This window comes from Polychytrium aggregatum (genome assembly GCF_025602895.1).
Source record: "Polychytrium aggregatum strain JEL109 chromosome Unknown BJ171scaffold_6, whole genome shotgun sequence".
Taxonomy (NCBI): Eukaryota; Fungi; Chytridiomycota; class Chytridiomycetes; order Polychytriales; genus Polychytrium; species Polychytrium aggregatum.
The window spans coordinates 403577-424774 of NW_026516208.1; the positions used below are offsets into that span (position 1 = coordinate 403577).

At 54.8% G+C, this 21198-nt stretch overlaps 7 protein-coding genes across 7 annotated transcripts; 4 read left to right on the top strand and 3 right to left on the bottom strand.

Moving 5' to 3' along the window:
* Positions 1 to 157: 157 nt before the first annotated feature.
* Positions 158 to 2760, bottom strand: BJ171DRAFT_596285 (eukaryotic translation initiation factor 3). The gene is made up of 6 exons (XM_053114667.1): positions 2460 to 2760; positions 2144 to 2261; positions 1839 to 1993; positions 1591 to 1695; positions 728 to 1402; positions 158 to 575 (listed from the first exon to the last, which is right to left on the bottom strand). Exons 1-6 carry the CDS (start codon positions 2547 to 2549, stop codon positions 393 to 395), a joined length of 1326 nt encoding a protein of 441 aa, XP_052969938.1. The 5' UTR covers positions 2550 to 2760; the 3' UTR covers positions 158 to 392.
* Positions 2761 to 3893: 1133 nt separating this feature from the next.
* On the top strand, positions 3894 to 4891 carry BJ171DRAFT_420241 (ribosomal protein L6e-domain-containing protein; the record flags this gene model as incomplete). Its single annotated transcript, XM_053107425.1, has 2 exons — positions 3894 to 4451; positions 4739 to 4891. The coding sequence occupies 2 exons, from the start codon at positions 3894 to 3896 to the stop codon at positions 4889 to 4891; spliced, it is 711 nt and encodes a 236-aa protein (XP_052969939.1).
* Positions 4892 to 5573: 682 nt separating this feature from the next.
* On the top strand, positions 5574 to 9033 carry BJ171DRAFT_491722 (protein arg-6, mitochondrial precursor). Its single transcript, XM_053109767.1, has 3 exons — positions 5574 to 6552; positions 6822 to 8477; positions 8638 to 9033. Exons 1-3 carry the CDS (start codon positions 5689 to 5691, stop codon positions 8686 to 8688), a joined length of 2571 nt encoding a protein of 856 aa, XP_052969940.1. The 5' UTR covers positions 5574 to 5688; the 3' UTR covers positions 8689 to 9033.
* Positions 9034 to 9368: 335 nt separating this feature from the next.
* On the bottom strand, positions 9369 to 12799 carry BJ171DRAFT_491723 (ATP synthase regulation protein NCA2-domain-containing protein). Its single transcript, XM_053109768.1, has 6 exons — positions 12374 to 12799; positions 11453 to 12169; positions 10914 to 11281; positions 10592 to 10751; positions 10171 to 10405; positions 9369 to 9802 (listed from the first exon to the last, which is right to left on the bottom strand). The coding sequence occupies exons 1-6, from the start codon at positions 12723 to 12725 to the stop codon at positions 9502 to 9504; spliced, it is 2133 nt and encodes a 710-aa protein (XP_052969941.1). The 5' UTR covers positions 12726 to 12799; the 3' UTR covers positions 9369 to 9501.
* A 248-nt stretch (positions 12800 to 13047) lies between these two features.
* BJ171DRAFT_491724 (HSP20-like chaperone) lies at positions 13048 to 14536 on the top strand. Its single transcript, XM_053109769.1, has 3 exons — positions 13048 to 13324; positions 13687 to 14047; positions 14327 to 14536. The coding sequence occupies exons 1-3, from the start codon at positions 13124 to 13126 to the stop codon at positions 14347 to 14349; spliced, it is 585 nt and encodes a 194-aa protein (XP_052969942.1). The 5' UTR covers positions 13048 to 13123; the 3' UTR covers positions 14350 to 14536.
* BJ171DRAFT_565619 (pre-RNA processing PIH1/Nop17-domain-containing protein) lies at positions 14537 to 17884 on the bottom strand (the record flags this gene model as incomplete). Its single annotated transcript, XM_053113358.1, has 9 exons — positions 14537 to 15012; positions 15096 to 15331; positions 15492 to 16069; positions 16209 to 16397; positions 16550 to 16944; positions 17036 to 17179; positions 17280 to 17556; positions 17639 to 17734; positions 17795 to 17884. 9 exons carry the CDS (start codon positions 17882 to 17884, stop codon positions 14960 to 14962), a joined length of 2058 nt encoding a protein of 685 aa, XP_052969943.1. The 3' UTR covers positions 14537 to 14959.
* Positions 17885 to 18400: 516 nt separating this feature from the next.
* Positions 18401 to 20532, top strand: BJ171DRAFT_472172 (uncharacterized protein; the record flags this gene model as incomplete). The annotated part of the gene is made up of 8 exons (XM_053108643.1): positions 18401 to 18478; positions 18612 to 18653; positions 18821 to 18916; positions 18995 to 19204; positions 19526 to 19647; positions 19716 to 19890; positions 20155 to 20268; positions 20455 to 20532. 8 exons carry the CDS (start codon positions 18401 to 18403, stop codon positions 20530 to 20532), a joined length of 915 nt encoding a protein of 304 aa, XP_052969944.1.
* Positions 20533 to 21198: the final 666 nt, after the last annotated feature.

Below are 21198 nucleotides of genomic sequence, written 5' to 3' on the forward strand. Positions count from 1 at the left end.
TGCAGATTCGGATCTTGAGTCAGCCACAGCGACAACGGAGCAAGGATACTCTCATCGGTGCCGAGGGCCGCAGCTCGTCTCCGAGGGAGCGAGCACATGGCTCTGGCCACATATGTCTCGGCATGGGCTGCTATCGCCCAAGCCTCGCCTCGGGCGGTGCGTGGATGAACATGTGTATATTCGTGATCCAGAAAAACGCCACCAACGTCCCCAAAAACAGATGGCTCTGTTTCATTTTTTGCGACCGCTGTGAATAGACAGTACATATCTACAAAATTATCATCGCGTCGGCAGTCAAACGTGGTCGGGGCTCGCATCGCTTGGATGATGGAGACCAGGCGCGGCTGTTGCTGTCTGTTGCCGATCGGTACCGCGAGCATACGCATGCATACTTAGTTGGCAGCAACCTCGGGGGCAGCTTCGGTTGCTTTGGGGTTGGCGCGCTTATCGGCGAGCTCAGCTTCGCGCTTCTCAATGTTGGAAGCCAAAAGCGAGGCACGGAAGGCCAGGGGGCGGGTCCGCTCGATGACCTGCTGGTAGATGGACGAGTTATGGGTTCCCATAACAACGGTGTTCTGAAGCATATAGAAGGGCGGGCCGGAGACAAAGACAAAGGCATTAGCGCCGGCAAAATCCAACACTGCTAACGAGCGGCGGTCGATTCGAGACTGGGTTGCAAACAGCCCCAGACATGGACACAGCATCGTCGATTGGACGAGTCGCTCACCATCTTGGAGTCGATCTTGGCATCCATGCGAGCGTTTCGGATCAAGTTGACGATCCACTTCTCGCCCTCGTCCTCGCCCATGTTGAGCTTCTGGCTCAGACCCTTGATGTCAATTCGCTGGTGGATGCGGCAATAGGTCTCAAAGATGAAGAGGCGGGCGTTCTCGATAAAGTCCTCGCGGGTGGCGACAAGGAAAAAGTCGTTGTCCAGGACGTCGTCACAGGCCTTGAGTTTCTGCTGGGCTCCGTCAAAGTCAAAGTTGACGTACAGACACTCGATAAACTCGGTGATGGGGTCCCGGTAGATGTGAGACTCTTGCTGAATGATCTTGACAAGGTCCTTGAGGTAGCTTCGGCGCTTCTTGTTCGTCACCACGGCCGTAGCGAGATATCGGAGGATCCAGGGACACGAGGTCTGGATGGTGTTGATGTACTGGGGCAGGAAGAACAGGTCGATGATGGCGTCGCGGCCTTTGGGGTGGTTGAAGAACACAAACAGAGACCAATGGATGAGCCAGGATCGGTGCTGAAGCTGGACGACATCGGCAACATTGGACTGCTCCACGGCTTCCTTGAGCTTCTGAAGGTCATCCAGGGCAGTCTCCCAGTTCTGGGTCAGAATCTCCGAGGCGAGCTTGCCCCAAAGAGCGCTGAGGTTGAGCTCGGGGTCCGTCGACTGTAACCACATGGCGATCGGGACACGAGGCACACAGGTCAGTGATGTACTTGTGTGCACGGACCTGTATCTCGCTCGCAACTCGATGACGACAGTCGCCGAGCGAGTGCCGGCAAAGAAATAGGCATTGACGAATGCGCCGCTCGGTGCCGCGGCGAGATGCGCCTCGGAGTAGAGCACGGCCTTACCAAGATTCGGAAATGGTACAGCATCTCGGCGGTGCCGCTATAGTTTCCGACGGCAAACTGGAACATGGCGAATCTGTACAGCACAGTAAGCATCTCTGGCTTGAACTGGAATGAGAGGAAGACCGAGTGAGGCACATTAGTGCGAGGCGCTTGGACGCTGATTTTCTGGACTCAACGAGAAGCTGCAACGATCTCCGCATCCAAATCATCGGACTCCAGGGCAACCGATCCCAGCGACCGAGACTGACATTGAAGTTCTCCTTCAGGAACTGCACGTTCGCCAGCTTGTCTTGCTTCAGCTGCTGAATAACGGTGGGATCCTGGAGGATCGTCATGATCTCGTCGCTTTCATCTTGCAGGTTCTCGAGCTGCTGGAGAACCTGGTCACGCTTTTCGTCGTAATCTGCAAGCGGCGCAGCAGACATGATTAGGGCTTGCGTCTCGATCGGGGAGACGGATTCACATGTGCTTCATCCGCACAAGCAGCCCGGAATCGATCCAAGGCAGGCAGGCAGTGTGGTGGCATCGAACACGCAGTTGAATCGATACCAACCCGGGGCGTTATCTTCGGTCTCGTGCAGCGACTGGTAAATGCTGTTGGCAAAATCAATCATGTTGGTTTTGCTCAACAGATCGTACTTGGCCTCCAGTAGGTCCTTTTCGTCATAGAGCTGGTCGACGTTGGAGGTTGCCACAGGAGAAGGACGATGGGCGGGATAAGAGGGTGAGACAGCCGATCTCGGTCACGGTGCGCCGAATTACGATCAGCAAATCCAAGCACGGCGGGGTACGTTGCTGGGGAGAAGGTGCAGTCGCTATCAAAGGGTGCTGTTGCAGCCTCTTCGCTGAAAATCGGACCAAAGACCTACGTTTTTGTGGGTGATGAACTCCAGCAAAGGGATGACCATGTGTCGATCCAAGTACTGTCCGATCTTGGAGGTAAGGTCGAATTCAGCCATGCTTGCGGGTTGGGAGTGCGGGGTAGTTGGGTTCACGTCGGTGGGCAATTGCGGATGCAAGTCAGGGAGCCGGACGGGGGGGGTGTCGCTGGTTGTGCTGGCTGGTTTACGGGACCGTTCTGACACACGACGGCGAGACGACAACGAGCAATCGAGTCGGAAGCGAAGGAGGGAGGAGACGAGGTGCGGGACGAGCCGATGGCAGAGACCGAGGCTCGCGCGGGTCTGGTTGGTGGACACGCCGCGCCCTGTGAAAAAAAAGATGGTTCGATCCGTGCGCCGCTGGCTGGGATTGGGCTGGTCGCACAGAGCTCTCGCGAGAATGAATTTCATCTGTGTGTGTGTGTGGCTCGAATGGCACGTGGCTGGAGCCAGCCTCACGTGGACCGGACGAAGGCTCCGTGGCGGTGGAGGCAGTGCTGCCTCTCGCCGTGTCTGCCCGTCCCTCTCGGCGCCTCTCGCTCCTCGGCGTCTCTCGCCGAGCCAGCAGCCTGGTCACGTGTGTCGCTGCATTTGGTTGGTGACTGTCTTTATTGGGTCTTTGCGAATCCTCTTGCTTTCCCTCCTTCTCTTTTGCACACATAGCATCGGTGAGTAGCGGCATGGCAAGGCGACCGACGACGACGGCGTCATGCATCCATGCATCCATCCGTGCATCCGTCCATCCATCCATCCATCCATCCATCTATCCGTGCGCCCGGGCATCTATCGGGCGATCCACTCCGCGACGCCCAGAGCCAATGTTCGGCAGCGATATCGGCCAACCACAATTGAGCAATTCGGCTCTGCAGCCGGAGATTCGATCATCAAGCACTGAACTCGATATTGCGTGGACTTTGACTTTTCCAATTATGGATATCGTTGATGTACCCGGTCAGCCTAGAGCTGCGATCGACAGGACGCCGCCATGCTGTCAGCGCTCATGGGGGATGCCTTGAGGCTGGCCGGCTGATCCGGCCCAGCACACCACCACGGAGTCGCGGACCTCTGGTGGATCGTTTTGCGGATATGACGATGCTGACCAGCCGACAGGAGCAACTCTCAGCCATTTACTGTCACCCTGATTCAGCCAGCGTTCGCATGACGCGTCGGAATCGACCGCGAATCGGATGCGGCGGGCAGCTTGGCAATCGACTTGCGGGCACAACCATCCCGGCGACCTAGGTCTCAGCCATGGACCTGCTCCTGTCCACGCCTCAAGATCAGCGACGGTGGTGCAGATGGATGGATCGGATGGCGGCTTGCAGAGTCTGCAACTGAAGCGATCGCGTGCAAACTCGACGGCGCCACTAATCATCTGGATCACTCCGGTCGTTCTTGCGGCAACAGTGGAAAACGTCAGCAATGGCCCACGCTCCCAACGTTCAGCTCATTCCTGGAGTCTCCAAGCTCTCTAGATCTCAGGTCTACGCCAAGAAGGCCCTCTACAAGAAGAAGAAGGTCGTCATTGCTGCCAAGACCGAGGCTAAGGCTGCCACCAAGACCGTCACCGTTGGCGGCGCCAAGAACGGCCAGACCCGTGTCGTCCCTGTCGAGAAGGCCTCCCGCTTCTACGCCGCCGAGGATGCCCCCCAGCCCAAGGTCTCCCGCAAGACCGTCAAGACTGGTGCCCTCCGCCAGAGCATCACCCCCGGCACTGTCCTGATCGTCCTGTCGGGCCGCTTCCGTGGTAAGCGCGTTGTCTTCCTCAAGAGACTCGACTCTGGCCTCCTCCTCGTCACCGGCCCCCACAAGGCCAACGGCGTCCCCCTCCGCCGCGTCAACCAGGCCTACGTCATTGGCACCTCCACCAAGGTCGATGTCAGCAAGGTCAACGTTGACAAGTTCGACGACGCCTACTTCAAGAAGCCCAAGGCTGCCAAGGCCAAGGCCACCGAGGAGGCTCTCTTCAACGCTGCTGAGGTGCGTAGATAAGAGCGCATCGAATCTGTGGCTGAAAGGAGGACGTTTGCTGGGCAGTGGCTGCGGGAAATGCGAGCTCCTCCCGAGTCTGGCCGCTCTGCGTCTTTTGAGGCTGGGCGATGACGTTCTTGGAGCCGCCGATTTGCACGGTCGCCGATGGCTATGGCTATGGGTCGAATCACAATGGTGTCTCGGCTTCTTTGCCAGCACATAGCACATAGCACATAGCACATAGCACATGGCGCATGGCGCATAGCACAGGGCTCTAACCTTCCGATCTCTTCCAGCGCAAGCCCGTCGATGCCCACCGCATTGCTGACCAGAAGGAGGTTGACGCTGCCGTCAGCGCCGCCATCAAGAAGGTTCCCGCTCTCAGGGGCTACCTCAGATCGTCCTTTGCTCTGTCCAAGGGTCAATTCCCCCACTTGCTGAAGTTCTAGATGCTTTGGATGCATAGGTGGAAATAAAATTTGAACGTGGAACCATGGGACATGGAATGCTGTGCTCATTCTCCCCATCCCGATGCCAAGCCATGTGGTCCCTGTCGCCGTCTGGGCGGGAGAGAGATGCTTGCACAGTCTCCGGACACGGCGGTGACGCTATTGCATGGTGCTGAAACGTCATGGTCTTGTTCAGACAGATCCCCGACCAGCAACGACTAAGCAGCGTCGAAGCGCCTCCCTGGGTGTTCGTTCCGAGACCTCAGCCGAGTCCGTCGCAACAGAGCGAGCATCGATCGGTGTCGTTCGGCTATCGATCGACGCCATTTCAATCCACGGAGCGCCGGATGAGCGGCCATGAGCAGTCCGACACCCGTCAGTGTCCGAAAGCGGCCGTTCGCCCTGCTGGCAGCCCGGGCTCTGTCCTTTTGCTGCGGTTGATCCAACCAGTCCGATGAGACAGATCCAGCGGCCTCCAACCGCCTCGGGTTGCTGTGCGCAGACGCGCGATCCCATTGGCCGCCGATAGCGCCGCCCAATCGCACGCGTATGTGTGTGTGCTCTCGCCGCCGCCTCGCCCTCGGTCTCTTCTCGCCCGCGTTCTCGGCGTCTCTGTCGCTCCTGGCTCTTGTCTCGCCCCTGTCTCTCGTCTTCTCCGCTCCTCTCGTCCGTCGATGCCGTCCCAGGTTATAAAGCCCGTCTTCCAGCGCACCTCGCGATCTGCGCTTCCTTCGTCCAGGCCCACCCAAGCAGCGGCCCTTCCCGACCTCTTGTCTTGGCATCCCCAAGTCTGCACCATGTCGTACGTTCGTGCCGCCAGCCGCTCCTTGGCCTATGGCCGTCTCCCGATCCCTCGGTCGTCCGCGGCCCTCCGCCCTGCTCGCTTGGCCGCTGCTGTCACCGCCCTGCCTGCAGCCTCGCTCTCAGCGCAGCGACATTACGGCAATGTCGGCCCTGTCCAGTACGGCCGCTACCACGACCCTTCCGAAAAGGAAACCATCATCAAGCTTCTGTACAACATCGGCTCCCGCAAGGAAGTCGAGCAGTACCTCCGCCACTTTTCCTCGGTCGAGTCCCACCAGTTTGCTGTCATCAAAGTCGGTGGCGCCATCCTCACGGAGGAACTCGATACCCTGGCGTCCTCCCTGACCTTCCTCAACCGCGTGGGTCTCTATCCCATCGTCGTCCACGGCGCTGGCCCACAACTCAACGGCCTCCTGGAGAAGGCCGGCGTCGAGCCGCAGTACAATGAGGGTATCCGCATCACCGACGAGAAGACGCTCGAGATCGCCCGCCAGGTCTTCCAGAACGAGAACCTCAAGCTTGTCGAGGCCCTGGAGAAGCTTGGCACCCGCGCCCGCCCCATCAACGGCGGTGTCTTCACCGCAGAGTACCTCGACAAAGATCTCTACGGCTTTGTCGGCAAGATCACCGGTGTCAACAAGGAGCCCATCGAGTCTTCGATCCAAGCTGGTGCCCTGCCCATCTTGACCTCCTTGGCCTCGACTCCATACGGCCAGATCCTCAATGTCAATGCCGATGTCGCTGCCGGTGAGCTTGCGCGTGTCCTGGAGCCTCTCAAGATCGTTTATCTCAACGAAAAGGGTGGTATGATCAACGGTAGCACCGGAGAGAAGATCGATGTCATCAACTTGGACGAGGTACGGACCAAGCCCCAACCATGCGGCATGCCCTGCTCCGAGAGATTGTATATCTTCGCTTCGCGCACCAGTGTCTCGGACATCAGTGCCTCGTGTCCTCTGCCCTGAACACATGTCTGTCCAGGCATAGCTGTCGCTCTGCGTCTGGCGGGGCCAATGTCGTACTATCGACGAACGAAACTGTTGAGGCTACTCTGTCGGTCTCGGGCCGTAACGCTTGTGCACAAGCCAATACTGATCCCGCCGTTGGTCGTTGGTCCGCTCTCTAGGAGTACGAGGGCCTTTTGAAGGAGCCCTGGGTCAAATACGGAACAAAGCTCAAGCTCAAGGAGATCCGCGAGCTTCTCATGCATCTGCCTCGCTCGTCGTCCGTGTCCATCATTTCGGCCGAGTATCTCCAGAAGGAATTGTTCACGCACAGCGGCGCCGGTACCCTCATCCGCCGTGGAAACAAGATCTACAAGGGCGAAGATGTCTCCAAGATCGACACGGACAAGCTCCGGGCTCTGCTCGAATCCAGCGACCACGACGTCCAGAACCGCGCCACAACCGTCTCGAGCTACATCCAGACCCTGCAAGACAGTGGCGCCCACGCCGTCTATCACGACGCTGCCTTTGATATCTTTGCTGTTATCAGCAAGAACTCGCCTCATGGCGTCTCGTCCCTCCAGAAGTTTGTCTTCACCAACAACGCCGCACTCAACAACGTCACCGAAAACGTCTGGAACATCATCAAGAAGGACTTTGCCAAGCTCACCTGGGTGACCGACAAGGCCGACCCCAACAATGGCTGGTTCTTTGAGCGTGCCGATGGATCCTACACCTTGGGCTCCAAGACCCTGTTCTGGTATGGTGTCCAGGACATGGATGTTCTGCAAAAGATTCTCAAGTCCTTTGCCGATTCCATTGGTGCGTTTGCTGGCAAGTCCAGTGCTGCAGCCGGCCTGCCTACCGGCGTCCGAAGTTTCTCGACCTTTGCTCAGCAGCGACGCTCGTTCTCCTCCTCGACTCGGTCCTCGGCTCCCGCCCGTATTGGACTCATCGGAGCTCGTGGATACACTGGCCGTGAACTCATCCGCCTGATCGACAACCACCCGTCTGCTGAGCTGGCATATGTGTCTTCTCGTGAGCTCGTCGGCAAGGTGTGCGACCAGTACACCTCCGCCAAGGTCGTCTACTCGAACCTCAAGCCCGCCGATCTGCCCGCGATCAACGATGTGTCTGTGTGGGTCATGGCTCTTCCCAACGGCGTCTGTAAGCCGTTTGTTGACACGCTGCGGGACAGCCTTGGCAGCAAGCATCCCGTCATCATTGATCTTGGCGCCGACTATCGTTTCACTGACGAGTGGACCTACGGCCTTCCTGAGCTCTACGGCAATCGCGAGAAGCTGGTTGGTGCTACCAAAATCTCTAACCCGGGCTGCTACGCCACTGGCTCGCAGCTTGGCATCGCCCCTCTTGTCGATTACGTCGCTGCGGCCCCATCCGTCTTTGGCGTGAGCGGATACAGTGGAGCCGGTACCAACCCATCTCCAAAGAACGATGTCAACAACCTCAGCGACAACCTTATCCCATACGCCCTTACTGACCACATCCACGAGAACGAGATTGGCCACCATCTCGGCTCACCCGTGGGCTTTGTTCCCCATGTGGGTCAGTGGTTCCAAGGCATCAGCTTGACCATCTCCATTCCCCTCAACAAGACCCTGACCGCCCAGGAAGTCCGCGATCTGTACGTCGCCAAATACGCAAACGAGAAGATGATCAAGGTCCTCGAGGTCGGCACTATCCCCGAGGTCAAGCATATCTCGGGCAAGCACCATGTTGAGATTGGTGGCTTCAAGGTCCACAGCAGCGGCAAGCGCGTTGTCGTCGTCGTCACCATTGACAACCTTCTCAAGGGCGCCGCAACCCAGGCCATTCAGGTAATGAGTGTGGCTTAAGGTCAAGCGATGCGGTGTAGTGTGCTTGCAGACTAGATTCGGGAAGGTGTCTGCTGCTAACAACAGCCTCTCGGTCGAGAAAGATTCCTTGGTCTCAGCTAACCTTGTGATTCTTGCTGTCATGATCCCGCGACAACTCTAGAACATCAACCTTGCCCTCGGACTGGGCGAGTTCTCCTCAATCCCCTTGTAATCTATCTCTTCGTAGTGTGTGTATGGCTCGTTGATGCAGGTCGGCCTGCGAAGGTTGTCTCGCCACAACCACATGGATGATGCCCTCGATACCGTTTTCCACCCCATCGAGATGGCCCCACGATTGTCCTCTGCCTTGGTTCGGCTCAGTGATTGATCATTCCGCCCTGCACGAGCGCCAAGTACCTCCTTTCCACCTTTACAACGCGCACGACACAGAGCAGACCCTCCTTTTATTGTCGTTGACTGTGTGCTCGTTCGGATACAATACATCCATCCATAACACGCAATGGCTACATCCACCCTGTCGACTTACAACAAGGGATGCGTCTCCAGTCCCCATCACTTGGGAGGGGGGAGAGGGTTTCGAGCACTCAAAGTGGCATCGAGTACGCCGATGCTGCAGTCAATGAAGCTGGTGGGCATCGTTCTAGAACTGCAAGATCATCACAGTTAGATTTATCCAGTCAGGCATCAAGACGGTATACAGCGAACTCGTTTTGAAAGGGGACGCCTCATCTCGAGACTGACAGCACCTGCATGGTGTTGATTTCAGCGACTGAACATCGATTGGCAGTGCGGGTCACCCCGCCGCTGGCAGTGGACCACTCAAAACACCACAGGGATCCAGGGGATGGGGGCAGGCATATACTTTGCTCGATCTCCACGGGAAAGATCGGCTTTGTGAATGACGGACGGGCATGTATATTCGCATCCTGAGATCCAATGGTCGGCGATCTCACAGCCAAGGTGTCCATTTGGGTTTGTGAAGACCGGAACAAGCATGCGCTTCTGGGCGCGCGTGTGAGCAGCATTAAAGGGTTTGTCTCCAGAACGGATAGGTTCTCCACATCCGGTTGATGGTGCCGAGCCGCTGCGAAACAGCTAGGTCCATGCTTTCAAGCTCGCGCAAATCCTGCATGAACATGGTCCGATACTGGCCCTTTGTCGGGATGAAGCTGGTGTTCTGGCGCAAGCGATGTACCTCCATCAGCACCAGGCCCTGCTCGCGGTAGGGCAGGTAGAGACGGGAGGCCGGGATATCGGTGGTTTCATCATCCGTCAAGCTCAGTTCCTTGGGCGAGCTCGCTAAATTCAGAATACGCTCGATTGTTCTTTTGTGCGAATCGAGCAGCCGGTTTGCCAATGTGATAGCGCATGACAGTGCATGCGTTGCGCGGCCAGTGGAAATTGGTCAGTTGACAAAATCGGACACACGATTGCCGGATGCGTCACCCGCGGAGAAGCGAGTTTCCCTCAGAGGTCGTCAAACAAACAGACTAGGCCACTCATCCCTTCGCCATTCCTTTCGCCATTACTTTCGCCATTACTTTCATCGGCCCACCATTCCATTCGCCTCTTCATCATCCACTTGGCCAGGCACACACCGCTCGCGTTGCGTCAAGATGCCAGCTTTGGTTCAAGGAGCGGACCTGAGCCCGTGGCTGTGGGGCCGCTTGGACGAGGTCATGTCTGGCGTTACCTGAGACTATGGCGGATGGATTGATAGGCGTTGGTGCGCCCGATTCCCATGCGGCTTCCCCACAGCTGCTGGAGCTGATATCCGACGCTATAAACGAGCAGAAGCGATGGAACCGTTGCCAAGAAGGCAAAGTTGAGCTCGTTCGCCTTGAGCAGCTTGTCCAGCGCCGTCATTGCAACTTCGCCGTCGACTTTTGTCTTTTGCACCTGAATGAGCAAGGTGCGGATCAAGTCGCCTGTAGATACGGTCAGCGAAGTGAGCTCTCGCGGGCGATCCCATTCGCGATTAGGCATTTGAAAAAATCCACGAAAAGTTCAAAGATGCACCAAAACGCAGCTTGAGCATGGCGATGTTGCCATGCGAGGCTCCGGTGCACTGGATCAGGTCGAATCGAGCTCAAGGTCACGGCTCGATATCTTACCAAACACCACGTTTCGGAGGGGCTGTTTGAGCTCTTCTTCATATCGCCGGAGCACAACCGTCACGTCCCCGACTCTAGCCCTTCCAATAATGTCTTGAAGTTCGGAGGTCGATGCGACGCCATGGTCTTTGGCAAAGTCGACAACCATTCGCTCTAGCGACTGGCACCATGCGCAATCCAAGTGTGCAGAACAGCCATCAGACATTGGCCGAGAACCGAGACCCCCCCCCGGCACGGTTCTGCTCGCTTCCATCAAAAACGTCCGCACCAGTCAAGCAAGTAAAGAGTCATTACAACCACGATACTCTCTTCGTTCACCCACCTCAATGTCCGAGTTCAATGACTCTGCTCCGAGAAGGGCGAGCTGTGCCTCTTGGTGGCGAATCGTCATCCAAATATCACGAAGAGGCTTATAAATCCACTCGGACGCAAAGGAGTGGACTGTGAGCCCAATCTCGGTGATGTAGTCGCTGATCACTTGGCCGGTCAGGACCTTGGACAGCTTCCATGCGGCAAAGGCACCGAGGGAAGCCGGCAGCCACCAACGCGTGACAAACGATGGGCGGCCATGGCTCCGCCCGAGGTGCGCATAGTGGCCCTCCAAAGTCTTGAGCGAAGAGATTGCAGCGAGCGCTCGATCATATATGATTTTGGTGGAAAAGTCGGTACCTTCTTCCACCTCTACAACAACTGGAGAGACCGTGGATCCACAAGGCGCGGTGAGATTGATTGCTTAGTAGACAGCGCGCGCCTGACAACAATGATTCTGCGGACTTTCACCCAAGCTTATCCCAGGCTACAACATCGGAGGGTCACGCACATCTCTTTGGCACGGCAGAGATCATTTGGAGCTTCCCATACCATCAAGATCCATCAGGATAGCCTCCATATCATCGTCGTGGTCTAGCTTTTGCGTTTTGTCCATGATGCTCTGCATGAGGCCCAAACTCCAATTGACGTGCGACTTGAGTTGAAGGATAAAGGTCTTGTCGGAAGCATCCACACGGACTTGGCTAAGCTCGTTCAAGTTGAGTCCACGATTGGTCAACAGGCCCAGGTACGCAGCCTGAACTTCGTGTGCCCGCCAGAGAGCAAGTCTTTTCTTCGATATCTCTGTGCGAGTCAGCTGCAGCAGCGACGGCGCAAAGAGCATATAGTTCTTTAGGCCAATAGTGCTCGAGGATAGGAACGACTTGAAATTGCGACTGGACTTTGAAAGCGACAGATGTGAAGCTGCCGAGATGGTCGTATCCGAAAAGAGCGAGAGCGACAACGGCAGCGATGTCAGGGAAGTGAAGAGCTGTGCAAGCGAGGGCCGCTGATGTTTTGCCCAGGCCGAAGCCACGAGTCGGAAGAGCCGTTCAGGAAGCGTTTGTACGAGATAGAGGCCAATGGAAAAATTCGAGCCCTCGACATCCAGCCAATGACCCATGCTTGGGACGATCGAGGTCGATTGAGCGAGGATCTTCTCGACAAGGTGCGCGTGGATCACCAAAGCAGCTTTGGCAAGAAGCAATATCTCCAGCGTGCTCGCAGTTTCGTCAGGCTTTGCTGGAGGAACCTCGGAAACAGAGGTCGCTGTATGATGCCACAGGTGGGGCCCCACGGGTGAAACAGCAATGATGTAAATGTCAGAAGCAGAGGCCGTGGCGGTTTTCCGGCTGATATCGCAGCCCAAGGTCGCTCGGGTGCATGCAGCTCACGACAAGCTGGACAGATAAAGATATATCTGACAAAATCTGGCTGGCTCTTGAAGTCATCTTGGACCACGGCTGGACTTACCCGTTTCCTCTGCATAGAGCAACTGACGACATTGGTGGATGGTGCTTTCGATGGTATCGATCGAGGGGATATGTGAGTCCGAGTGGCCGCTACGTCCTTGACTGGTGACGTTGTCGGTGGATGGGTAGAAAGGGTCTAAGGCAAACGCGGCCGGAGAGGTACCATCTGATGACACCAGCGAGAACGCCGGGCTGTGGACATGGCGGAAGAGTGAGTGGGTGACTTGCTTCGAGACGGATTCCTGGAGCTCGGGCGAGTCGAGCAAGAGAAGCTGGAACGAGGAAGACGACGTGGCCAACTGTGAGTCAATCCTGGCGAGCCGCGCCTGGAGCTGTTCAGAGACGAAGCCCATGGCGGAGGGGGTGAGTAAGGGGCGGGACGAGAGCCGACGGCCAAGGTCGAGTTCGATGGCAAGGTTGACCAGGGCGATGGTGCAAGCGAACAACCGCGAATATGAGATCGGCAAGGCGCACGATCGGCAAGGCGCACGATCGGCAAGGCGCAAGATCGGCAAGGCGCAAGATGCACCGCCACAGAACGCCATGGAAGGCCGCTCAGCCCACCGCGGGCTCTCGGGCTCTCTCGCCGCATCTCGCCGCATCTCGCTGCGTCTCGCTGCGTCTCGCCGCGTCTTGCCCCTTGCCCAGCCCGTCCTGAAAAAACGGCCCGATCGATCTCCATCCGCCCACCATCTTGGATCTGCACTCCTGCCCTGCTCGCCCAAGCGCCCCCACTGCACAAGCTCGCACCATGATGGCCTCCAACACTATTCTCACTCCCGAGGTTCTCTGGGCTCAACGACCGGACGAGCTCTTCGTTACCATCTCGGTCTCCGATCTTGTCAACCCCTCCATCGACTTTTCTTCCTCCCACCTCAAGTTCTCCTCCGACACTGTCGATGGCAAGCGCTACGAAGTCACCCTGGAGTTTCTGAAGGAGATCGATCCTCAGGTGCGTCTGCAATGATCCGTCCACCGCTTACACTTTCTTGGCTCTCTGCTCCGTGCTTGTGTATTCCATCCGCGAGGCGATCGGGTGCGATCGGGTGCGATCGGGTGCGCTCATGGACAAGCCAAAGCCGATCAGGGCCGATCAGAGCCGATCAGAGCCGATCAGAGCCGATCAGAGCCGATCAGAGCCGATCGCAGGCTACGGGGCACTCTTGTGGTGATCGGGTCACTCCAGCTGACTGGCGGGTTGCTAGCCTCAAAGCCGAGCCACGCAGACCGCCGATCAACGAGGCTGCCTTGGTTTGGTTGAACGCAGACTTGTCTCCTCCGGAACCATAACCATATATTACCTTCTTTCATCAGGCCTCCAAAAAGCACGTCACCGCCCGTCAGGCCTTCTTCGTGCTCTCCAAGAAGGACAAGAACGAGGCTTATTGGCCACGCTTGCTCAAGGCTTCTGGCAAGCCGCACTTTCTCAAGACTGATTTTGCCCGATGGAAGGATGAGGATGACGACGAAGAGGAAGACACTGGCAAGCCCAACTTTGACATGGACATGAGCCAGCTGGGCGACTTTAATGGCATGGACTTTTCAAAGATGGGCGGTATGGGTGGCCTCGGCGGTATGGGTGGCCTCGGCGGCATGGGTGGCCTTGGTGGAATGGGCGGCCTCGGCGGCATGGGCGGCGACGACTCGGATGACGACTTGCCTGAAGACGAAGAGGGTAAGCATTCGCGTTCGATTCGTTAGGCTATCTCCAGCAACAACTGCCAATCAAACGGCTGCACTTGGGTTGGATCGGCTTTGCTGCTGCTGCTGCTGCTGCTGCGTCTACTTTCAGGGGTGGTGTGTTGCTAGTGTGGGACTGGACTGCTCGCCGGAGATCGACGTTAGTGCCGGTGGGTGCTCTCTGGATCTTGCCTGTATACTCTCTGGATGCTCGTCATGTGCTGTACTGACAGTTTGATCGTCCACCCTGTCCCATGTCGATACGACCTTCAAGCTCCTCCTACCGAGTCTGCTTAAGACGACTGGGCATTGACGATGTTTGGAAAATACAGACAAGAATCCCGGTCATTGGGAGCGTATGATCGCGTTGTAGCGACCATGAAACGAAATGGGACATCGTATTGATGAAATAACCCATCGCCGTTTTATCCTTTTCGGAATCATGAATATATTTGTTCAGTAAGCATGTACAAGAGCACCATCCATCGACCAGGATCGCGAAAGGCCGTGCTGGTGGACAATGTGCACAAATATATGCAGGTGCCTTGGTGAGCCAGCCGCCAGCGTTCACAGAATCGGCTGTGTGCCTCCGCTTGATGCGGACGCTGATGTCACTCAGCGCTTGCGAGCAGGGTTGCCGGCCTTCAAACAAACTAGCACCGCGCAATCTACGGTTTGGTGATATAATGATACGTTTTGGTGTCCATGCAGGATAACCCTCACTCCCCGAGAGGAACTCATCTTCCTGTTGGGATCGATAAGATTGATCCAATGTGATGCCGCGCCTCAGACCGGGAGAGTGTGCTCCTAGTCATCGAGATCATAGAGAAGCTGACATTGGAGCTCGAGACTTGCGAGATTTTGCTCCAGTTGGGCACGCTCTTCCGGGCCGTCCTCAGGCTCGGTGTCAGCCTCGAGACCAGCCTGGGCCTTGTCTGATGCACATTTCTTGGACTCGGTCTGCAAAGTGACATAATATACAGTTGGCTACGGAATACTAATGGCATTCTATAGGTCGCGAGGCAGACAGCGATGTCAAATACCTCTCGAGACTTGTCCGTGGTTGTCTCGGTGTCGAAAGGGCAAACTTTGTTGATGCCATCCACATCCACCAAAATGACATGGTCCCACATTCCGCGGGCCTCTTTTTTGGCGATGGCTATAACTTGGTTCGGGCCAAGGATCAGGACGAACGAGTCTTCTCGGATGGCATGATCGGGAAACTTGACGAAAATCTGCTCGATGCCCCAAGTGAGCTGGATCTGAATCATGGAGTCGGGTAAGAGTCTCCACGGATCCAATGGAATCACTCCAAAGCAACGATGCGTCCAGGGTAGTGCTCCAGGGTGGCCGACTCCTCGCCATGCTGGGCAAGTGTGTATGTTTCACCAGCCATGGTTTGTTTCAAGCAAGAATACAGACTTACAGCATGTTTGCAGACACGTTGTACCACGTCTGCTTCCTGAATCACCGACAACGGAGAGACGATCAAGCGGAAACGTTCCGGATCTTGTTCAAGACGAAAGTTGGCCGGGCGGCGTGCGGACCCAGTGACGGCCATCTCTTGCTGGGATGCAGTGATGGTCTCGCAATCGAGGACATCCCAGTCACTGTTGGGTGTCTCAGTCCCAGCAACAATCGATTCTCTAGTCAGCAGCTTGTCCGTCGTAGAGATCCTCTGGCCGGGCTCACAGGTGTCCGGGTTGGCGCAGGCCTGGCATTCGCGAGTACATTCTTGCACTGTTTGGTTTGGTGATGAGCAGGCATGATCCGCTGCTGGGGTAGCCTCTGGGCGATCCTGCGTGATCTCACAATGAATAGCGCCGTTTGGTTCTCTCTCTGCGTCGATAGAGCCTGTGTCCTTCACAGTGGAAGTCGGCGGATCTGCGGGTGTGCCAACGGAAAAATTGGAGCGGGCATCATGTCCTGGTTGTGCGCTGGAATTCAGCTCGGTCATGGAATGATGCTGGGGACTTGGAGGCCGATCAGTGTGCGGATCCATGGCTGATGTCGATGCCTTTGGGTTGATGATTGGAATTCCATTCGGACGTTGCGCACAGCGATTGAATACGGATATGTATGTTATGATATGGTCCACACTTGGGTCGGTGACGGAAATATCGATCGTAAGCTCTGGGCGGGTGTCGATCTCTGACCTGCAGAGGGTGCTCTGGCTTCATCACGGGCAGAACTAATTCTAGACAGCGCGTTTTCTTGATGAACTTGGCGCTGCCATTATCTTGATCCACTTCAAACGAAAGATCGACACTGAGACGGTATTTCGAAGGTACACTAAGGGTAACCTGCCTCGCTGTCACATCGAGCTCAGCTTCTTGGACTGTTTCCTGTTTGTTGATGGTCGAGTCAATAGTGCGCCACAGCCAGGCAATGTCTCCCGCGCTATCGGCCCATACAGTAACCGTTTCGGATTGCTCGAGGCGTCGTTGAGCTACCAGATGAAATCCATAAGATGATATCCATATGATGAAATCCATACCATTCTGGGGAGTTCGACTTTTAGGACGAGATACTCTGGTCGTGTGGGTAGATCACGGACTTTCTGCGAAGTGAAGTGAGAGTAGTCAATGGCGCCACGATGCACCAGCGTATAGGAAGGCGTTTCAATTCCCTGGCTTGCCAAAGTATCCAGGACCTGAGCCGTTGCAGAGTCGTCGCTGGTCGATGTACTAGCAGAATTGGGCGGTCTCTCATTGTGGACGACGCTTCGGTGCTTAGAAAGTGCAGGAGCTGGCAGAGGCTTGGATGAATTCTGAAGCTCATGGAAGAAGGTGTCCTTTTCGTTGATTGGGTCACTGATTGGCGCAGCCCCACGAATGATAGTCTGTGTCGGGACACCCTTGGATTTCATCTTGGGAAATGTCCATGTTGCCTCTGTATGGCAAGAGATCAACTGGGTAAGTTTTGATCCATACGATGCAGATATCCGAGCCACCAACCATCAGTTGAATTGAAATGTAATCACCTGAGCCAAGCAAAACATCAAACTGCCGCTGGATGCCTTCGACGGCCGTGCCCATGAGCATTTTTTGAAAGCGTGGATTGTTTTGACCGATTTCCATCGTGACTGGATGGAAAACAGCATCGAAAACCACGCATCTTGTGTTGTCTGCAATAGAAACTCTCTGATTAGAGCTCCAATGACCCGATGGTGTTGGCAGATGGCAAACGCCTTTGCTGCAATAGTGCTACATAACCAATCGTCTCACCTCGGCAACAATCTTCCTTGGGCGCGGCCAATGAATACGGAATGGACCAATTCTGTCCCCGCCCCTTGGAATCGGACCGCTCGGTCGCTGGCTGGATTTCCGTGCTGGTACATATGTTGATGAATACCTTCGTGTTCACCTTTGCGAAAGCAAACACGAAGGAGTCGGGGGGATCTCGGGTAAATCGCGTCTTCAAGACAAGCTGAGGAATTGGTTTCACAAACCGAATATTGTTTCCTCGCTCGGCCTCAAGAGCGGTGAGCTCAGCCTCATAGAGCTGGACGCAAATGAAAGATGCTTAGCGTTCCCGCATCCGTATCACTCAACCAGAGACGTGCAATAGGGACACACTCAAGTACCTCGCGCACTTTGGGGTCCTGAAGTTCCTGGCAGTATTCGCCAAACATCTTCCGGAACTCTGGATTCTTGAAAGCCTTCTCAATCTTGAGGTATTCCTACACAGGCACGAGGGCGTCAGGTCCATGGGCAAAGGCAAAGTTCGATGGGATCGGCACTATTTTGAACGTAAAGCCAGTTCTGGGCAAAGTGGCAACCTCATGAGTGATCTTCAGCTCATCTTTTTGCTTTCGACAGAGATCTTCCATGGTCGCGAGAGTATGCGCAGGGATTGCCAGTACGCTGATACAAACAAGTCCGAGCTCAGCCGATAGCCAGAAGCGAGCTGGGACCGGAGGATACCTCGGGTGGTGGAGCGCCTAGCCCAGTGATGAAAGCCCCTCTGATACCAAACAGTAATTTCCCGCCATTTTTGGCAAGCCCCATAGCTATGGCGCCAAAAGAGACAAACGTTTAACCGCCCTGCCTTGGCGAAAGGGAGAGCCCGAGCCCTTGGCGTTGTTTACATTCCTCAATTGCGAGAGTCTTCTCAACCCCATCGCTCTCACGATTTGCCAGCCATGCTTCGAATATTCAAGTCCAAAAGACAAGGCGCACTACAGCGACTGACTCAAGAGCTCATCGAATATGAAAGGGCGTTTCCAGAGCGCGCAAGTCAAGTACTGAAGAAGGTAGAATACCGAGTCCAGAGAAAGTGCCGATTCCGCCTCGGCGCTGATGGAACTAATATTTGTGGTCGATAACAGGTCGGAGCCATCCCACTGATGTCGAAATACCTCTGGGAAGCGCTAGACAGGATGATCATGCAGAGTGTGCAATCCATGTCGTCGAAGGTCTCACAGGTACACTCCATGCCAAATACGCGACCGGGCGAAAGTCAAGGAAGTGCATTTTGAAGGAGGCAATGCCCTTTCTCGTGGAGGCGTGGATGCAATATCGCGTTGCACGCTACTGACAACCAGATATTCAATTTAGACGAAAAGCGATCTGCTGGCCATCGCCTTTGAGGAGATTATGGTAAGTCAATCATCGCGAAGTGAACGGAAGGGCGAAAGGTCGCCGACGCGTCGAAGCAGGGTGTTCAGCAATGTGGTTGGTGGGGTGCAAAGGAGAGACTCGAACGGGCACAAGGGGCTTGAGGAATCAATCGCGGCGAATAGCAATCTGAAATCTGCAATCCACAGCAATCGAGGTCATACTACGAGGAATTCATGCAGGCGCTGAGAAATATGGAGTCGTGCCCAGGCTATCACGATATGGGCACTCTCATGAAGGAGCAAGTATGTGTGGAATGCCATGAGTGCAGGAAAAGAAGTCGATTGATTTTGAATCTGGTCCTAACCAACATGCATTTACAGATATTGGCGACCGAATACAAGTGCATCCTCGAGAGGCCGGTCTGGCACCGCTACTATCTCCATAAAATTAGCAGATATCAAACGCCACCGTGCAACCTGCTCCAGCGTACGGATCATTTGGTGATACAAATCATGAATATGCTCGAACTCAGTGTGGAAACATTTGAGCTGAACTGCAAAATAGAGGAGCGGGTTTGTGATGAAGACTGGGTAAGAAACACAATGAAGCACAATCGGAGCACAGTGTTATGGCCTTGTTTGACTCGAAGGCGGTGCCCCCTGCCAATGTGGAGTGATCAACCGGAAGTACTCGGATTGATACTGTTGCCTTTCAATGCAGATTTTGGTTCCTCTGAACAAGCCGGCACTTCCAATCGGTCTTGGAAAGGCAATCTGTCCTGTCTATTTGGATGAAATGCAATTTCTCGAAGTCAGATGGGAAAAGACACAACACATCACCGAGCGTGATCTTACAGAGCAAAAGTGGATGATATTCTTATTTGATTACACCCAAACTGCATTGATAGCCAGAGAAAGCTCGAACGGACTGAGCACAACCCAATACCTGCCATGCTCAGCACTTCAGTTGCGGTCACATCCACATTCCTCCATCCGTCAGTATTGTGCATCCCTCATGAGGCCGTGATAGGCTTGTAAGCAAAGACTGATACCATATATTACATAATGCAGAAAACTTGATTGAAGTGACCCTCCCTGGTAGAATACTGCTGCTACAGATGAATCAAATGCACAGAGACGACGGCCTCAGATTTTTCAGAAACTTCGCGAGGCTGCAGGGTGTCATGAAAGACGATCCGCTGAAGAGCTATGGCAGCTTGGACGGAGCTCCAGAAACGAAACAAAAAATCGATTGGGATGAAGTCTTGATCAGCATGGTAAGCTCGGGTGCCTCTGTTGTCATGGCGGACGCAGAATTAAAACTCACCCGGCATGATCGGCAGGACGGTGTTACTCCTCCAATTTTCGGCAGTGTCATGGCGAAGCCAAATTCAAATATGACACCGAAACGAGCCGTGGTGTCAAAGCCAAATCGAATTCACTTCTACGAAACTTGCAAGCCACATCGATGGGATCCTGCAGAGAGAGAGTGGCTTGATCTTCCCCGTTGCGAAACTCGAATTCTGGATGGGCCTGATCAGTTTCGATACCTGTACCTGAGCGCCGAGAAAACCGGTCGCTCCGTGGTACTTGCTCCGATCATTCCAAGCATGCAAATGGAGAAGGATGGAAACAAAATCCAGCTCAAATGCGATGTAAGTGGCATATACGAGTAAGCTTGCGAAATGTGAAAGGATATTTATGGAATGGTATCCAACTGATTGGCGATATTCCCAACATTCAGCTCCCGGGAACCCATAGACGAAATAAGTACTCGATGAGATTCCGTCAAGAAGCACAGGCGAAGGAATTCCATGAGTGTCTCGAATACAATGTCAAAGAGTCTATTCGAAGAGCCTCACGGCGAGCATATGATCAAATCGCTAGGCTGGCAGGAGAACATCCCTTTCATGAATTGAGGAGTGTCGAGTGGCCAGTCCAGGTTGCGGTGGCGTTTGAAGAAACATTCATAATATCGGGGGAGCCTCAAAAACGAAGCGACTGGGTCGTGCTTGGGCCAACAAAATGCACAATCTACCAAGCTTCAATCCAAACAACCGCTATGATATTGTTGACATCACTCCATGATGAATCAGTCACCATCCTCCAGTACAGAGTTTCGTCCGTCCGTGGAATTGAAGAAGATGGAGCCACTTTCACATTCAAGATTCAGCCGGAAGGATTAACGATTGAATGTCAAATCTTCGGTATACTGAAGGGGAAGCAGGATAACGAGGCCGATGGATTTCAGAACTTACTCTCGACGCTTGAAGCAGCGACGGTATCGCATGGGATAGTCAAAATCGACGGATTTGATGCGACAAAGAGCAATCAGGTATATAGAAACACGATTTGAACATGAAAGCGCTACGGTGGAGTATAGTCCCAACTCTAACATGGATTTATGACCAGGAGAGGAATCGATTGCCAAAGTTGTGTTTGGCGAGAAGACAAGCGTACAAAGCGTACATAGAGGAATTGAGTGAACATCAAACAATTTGTATGCGGCAAATCGAAAAAATGAAGCGAATCGAATGAGACTGTCTATTGTGATGAGCAAGAGCGGCAATTGGCTGCGATTAAGA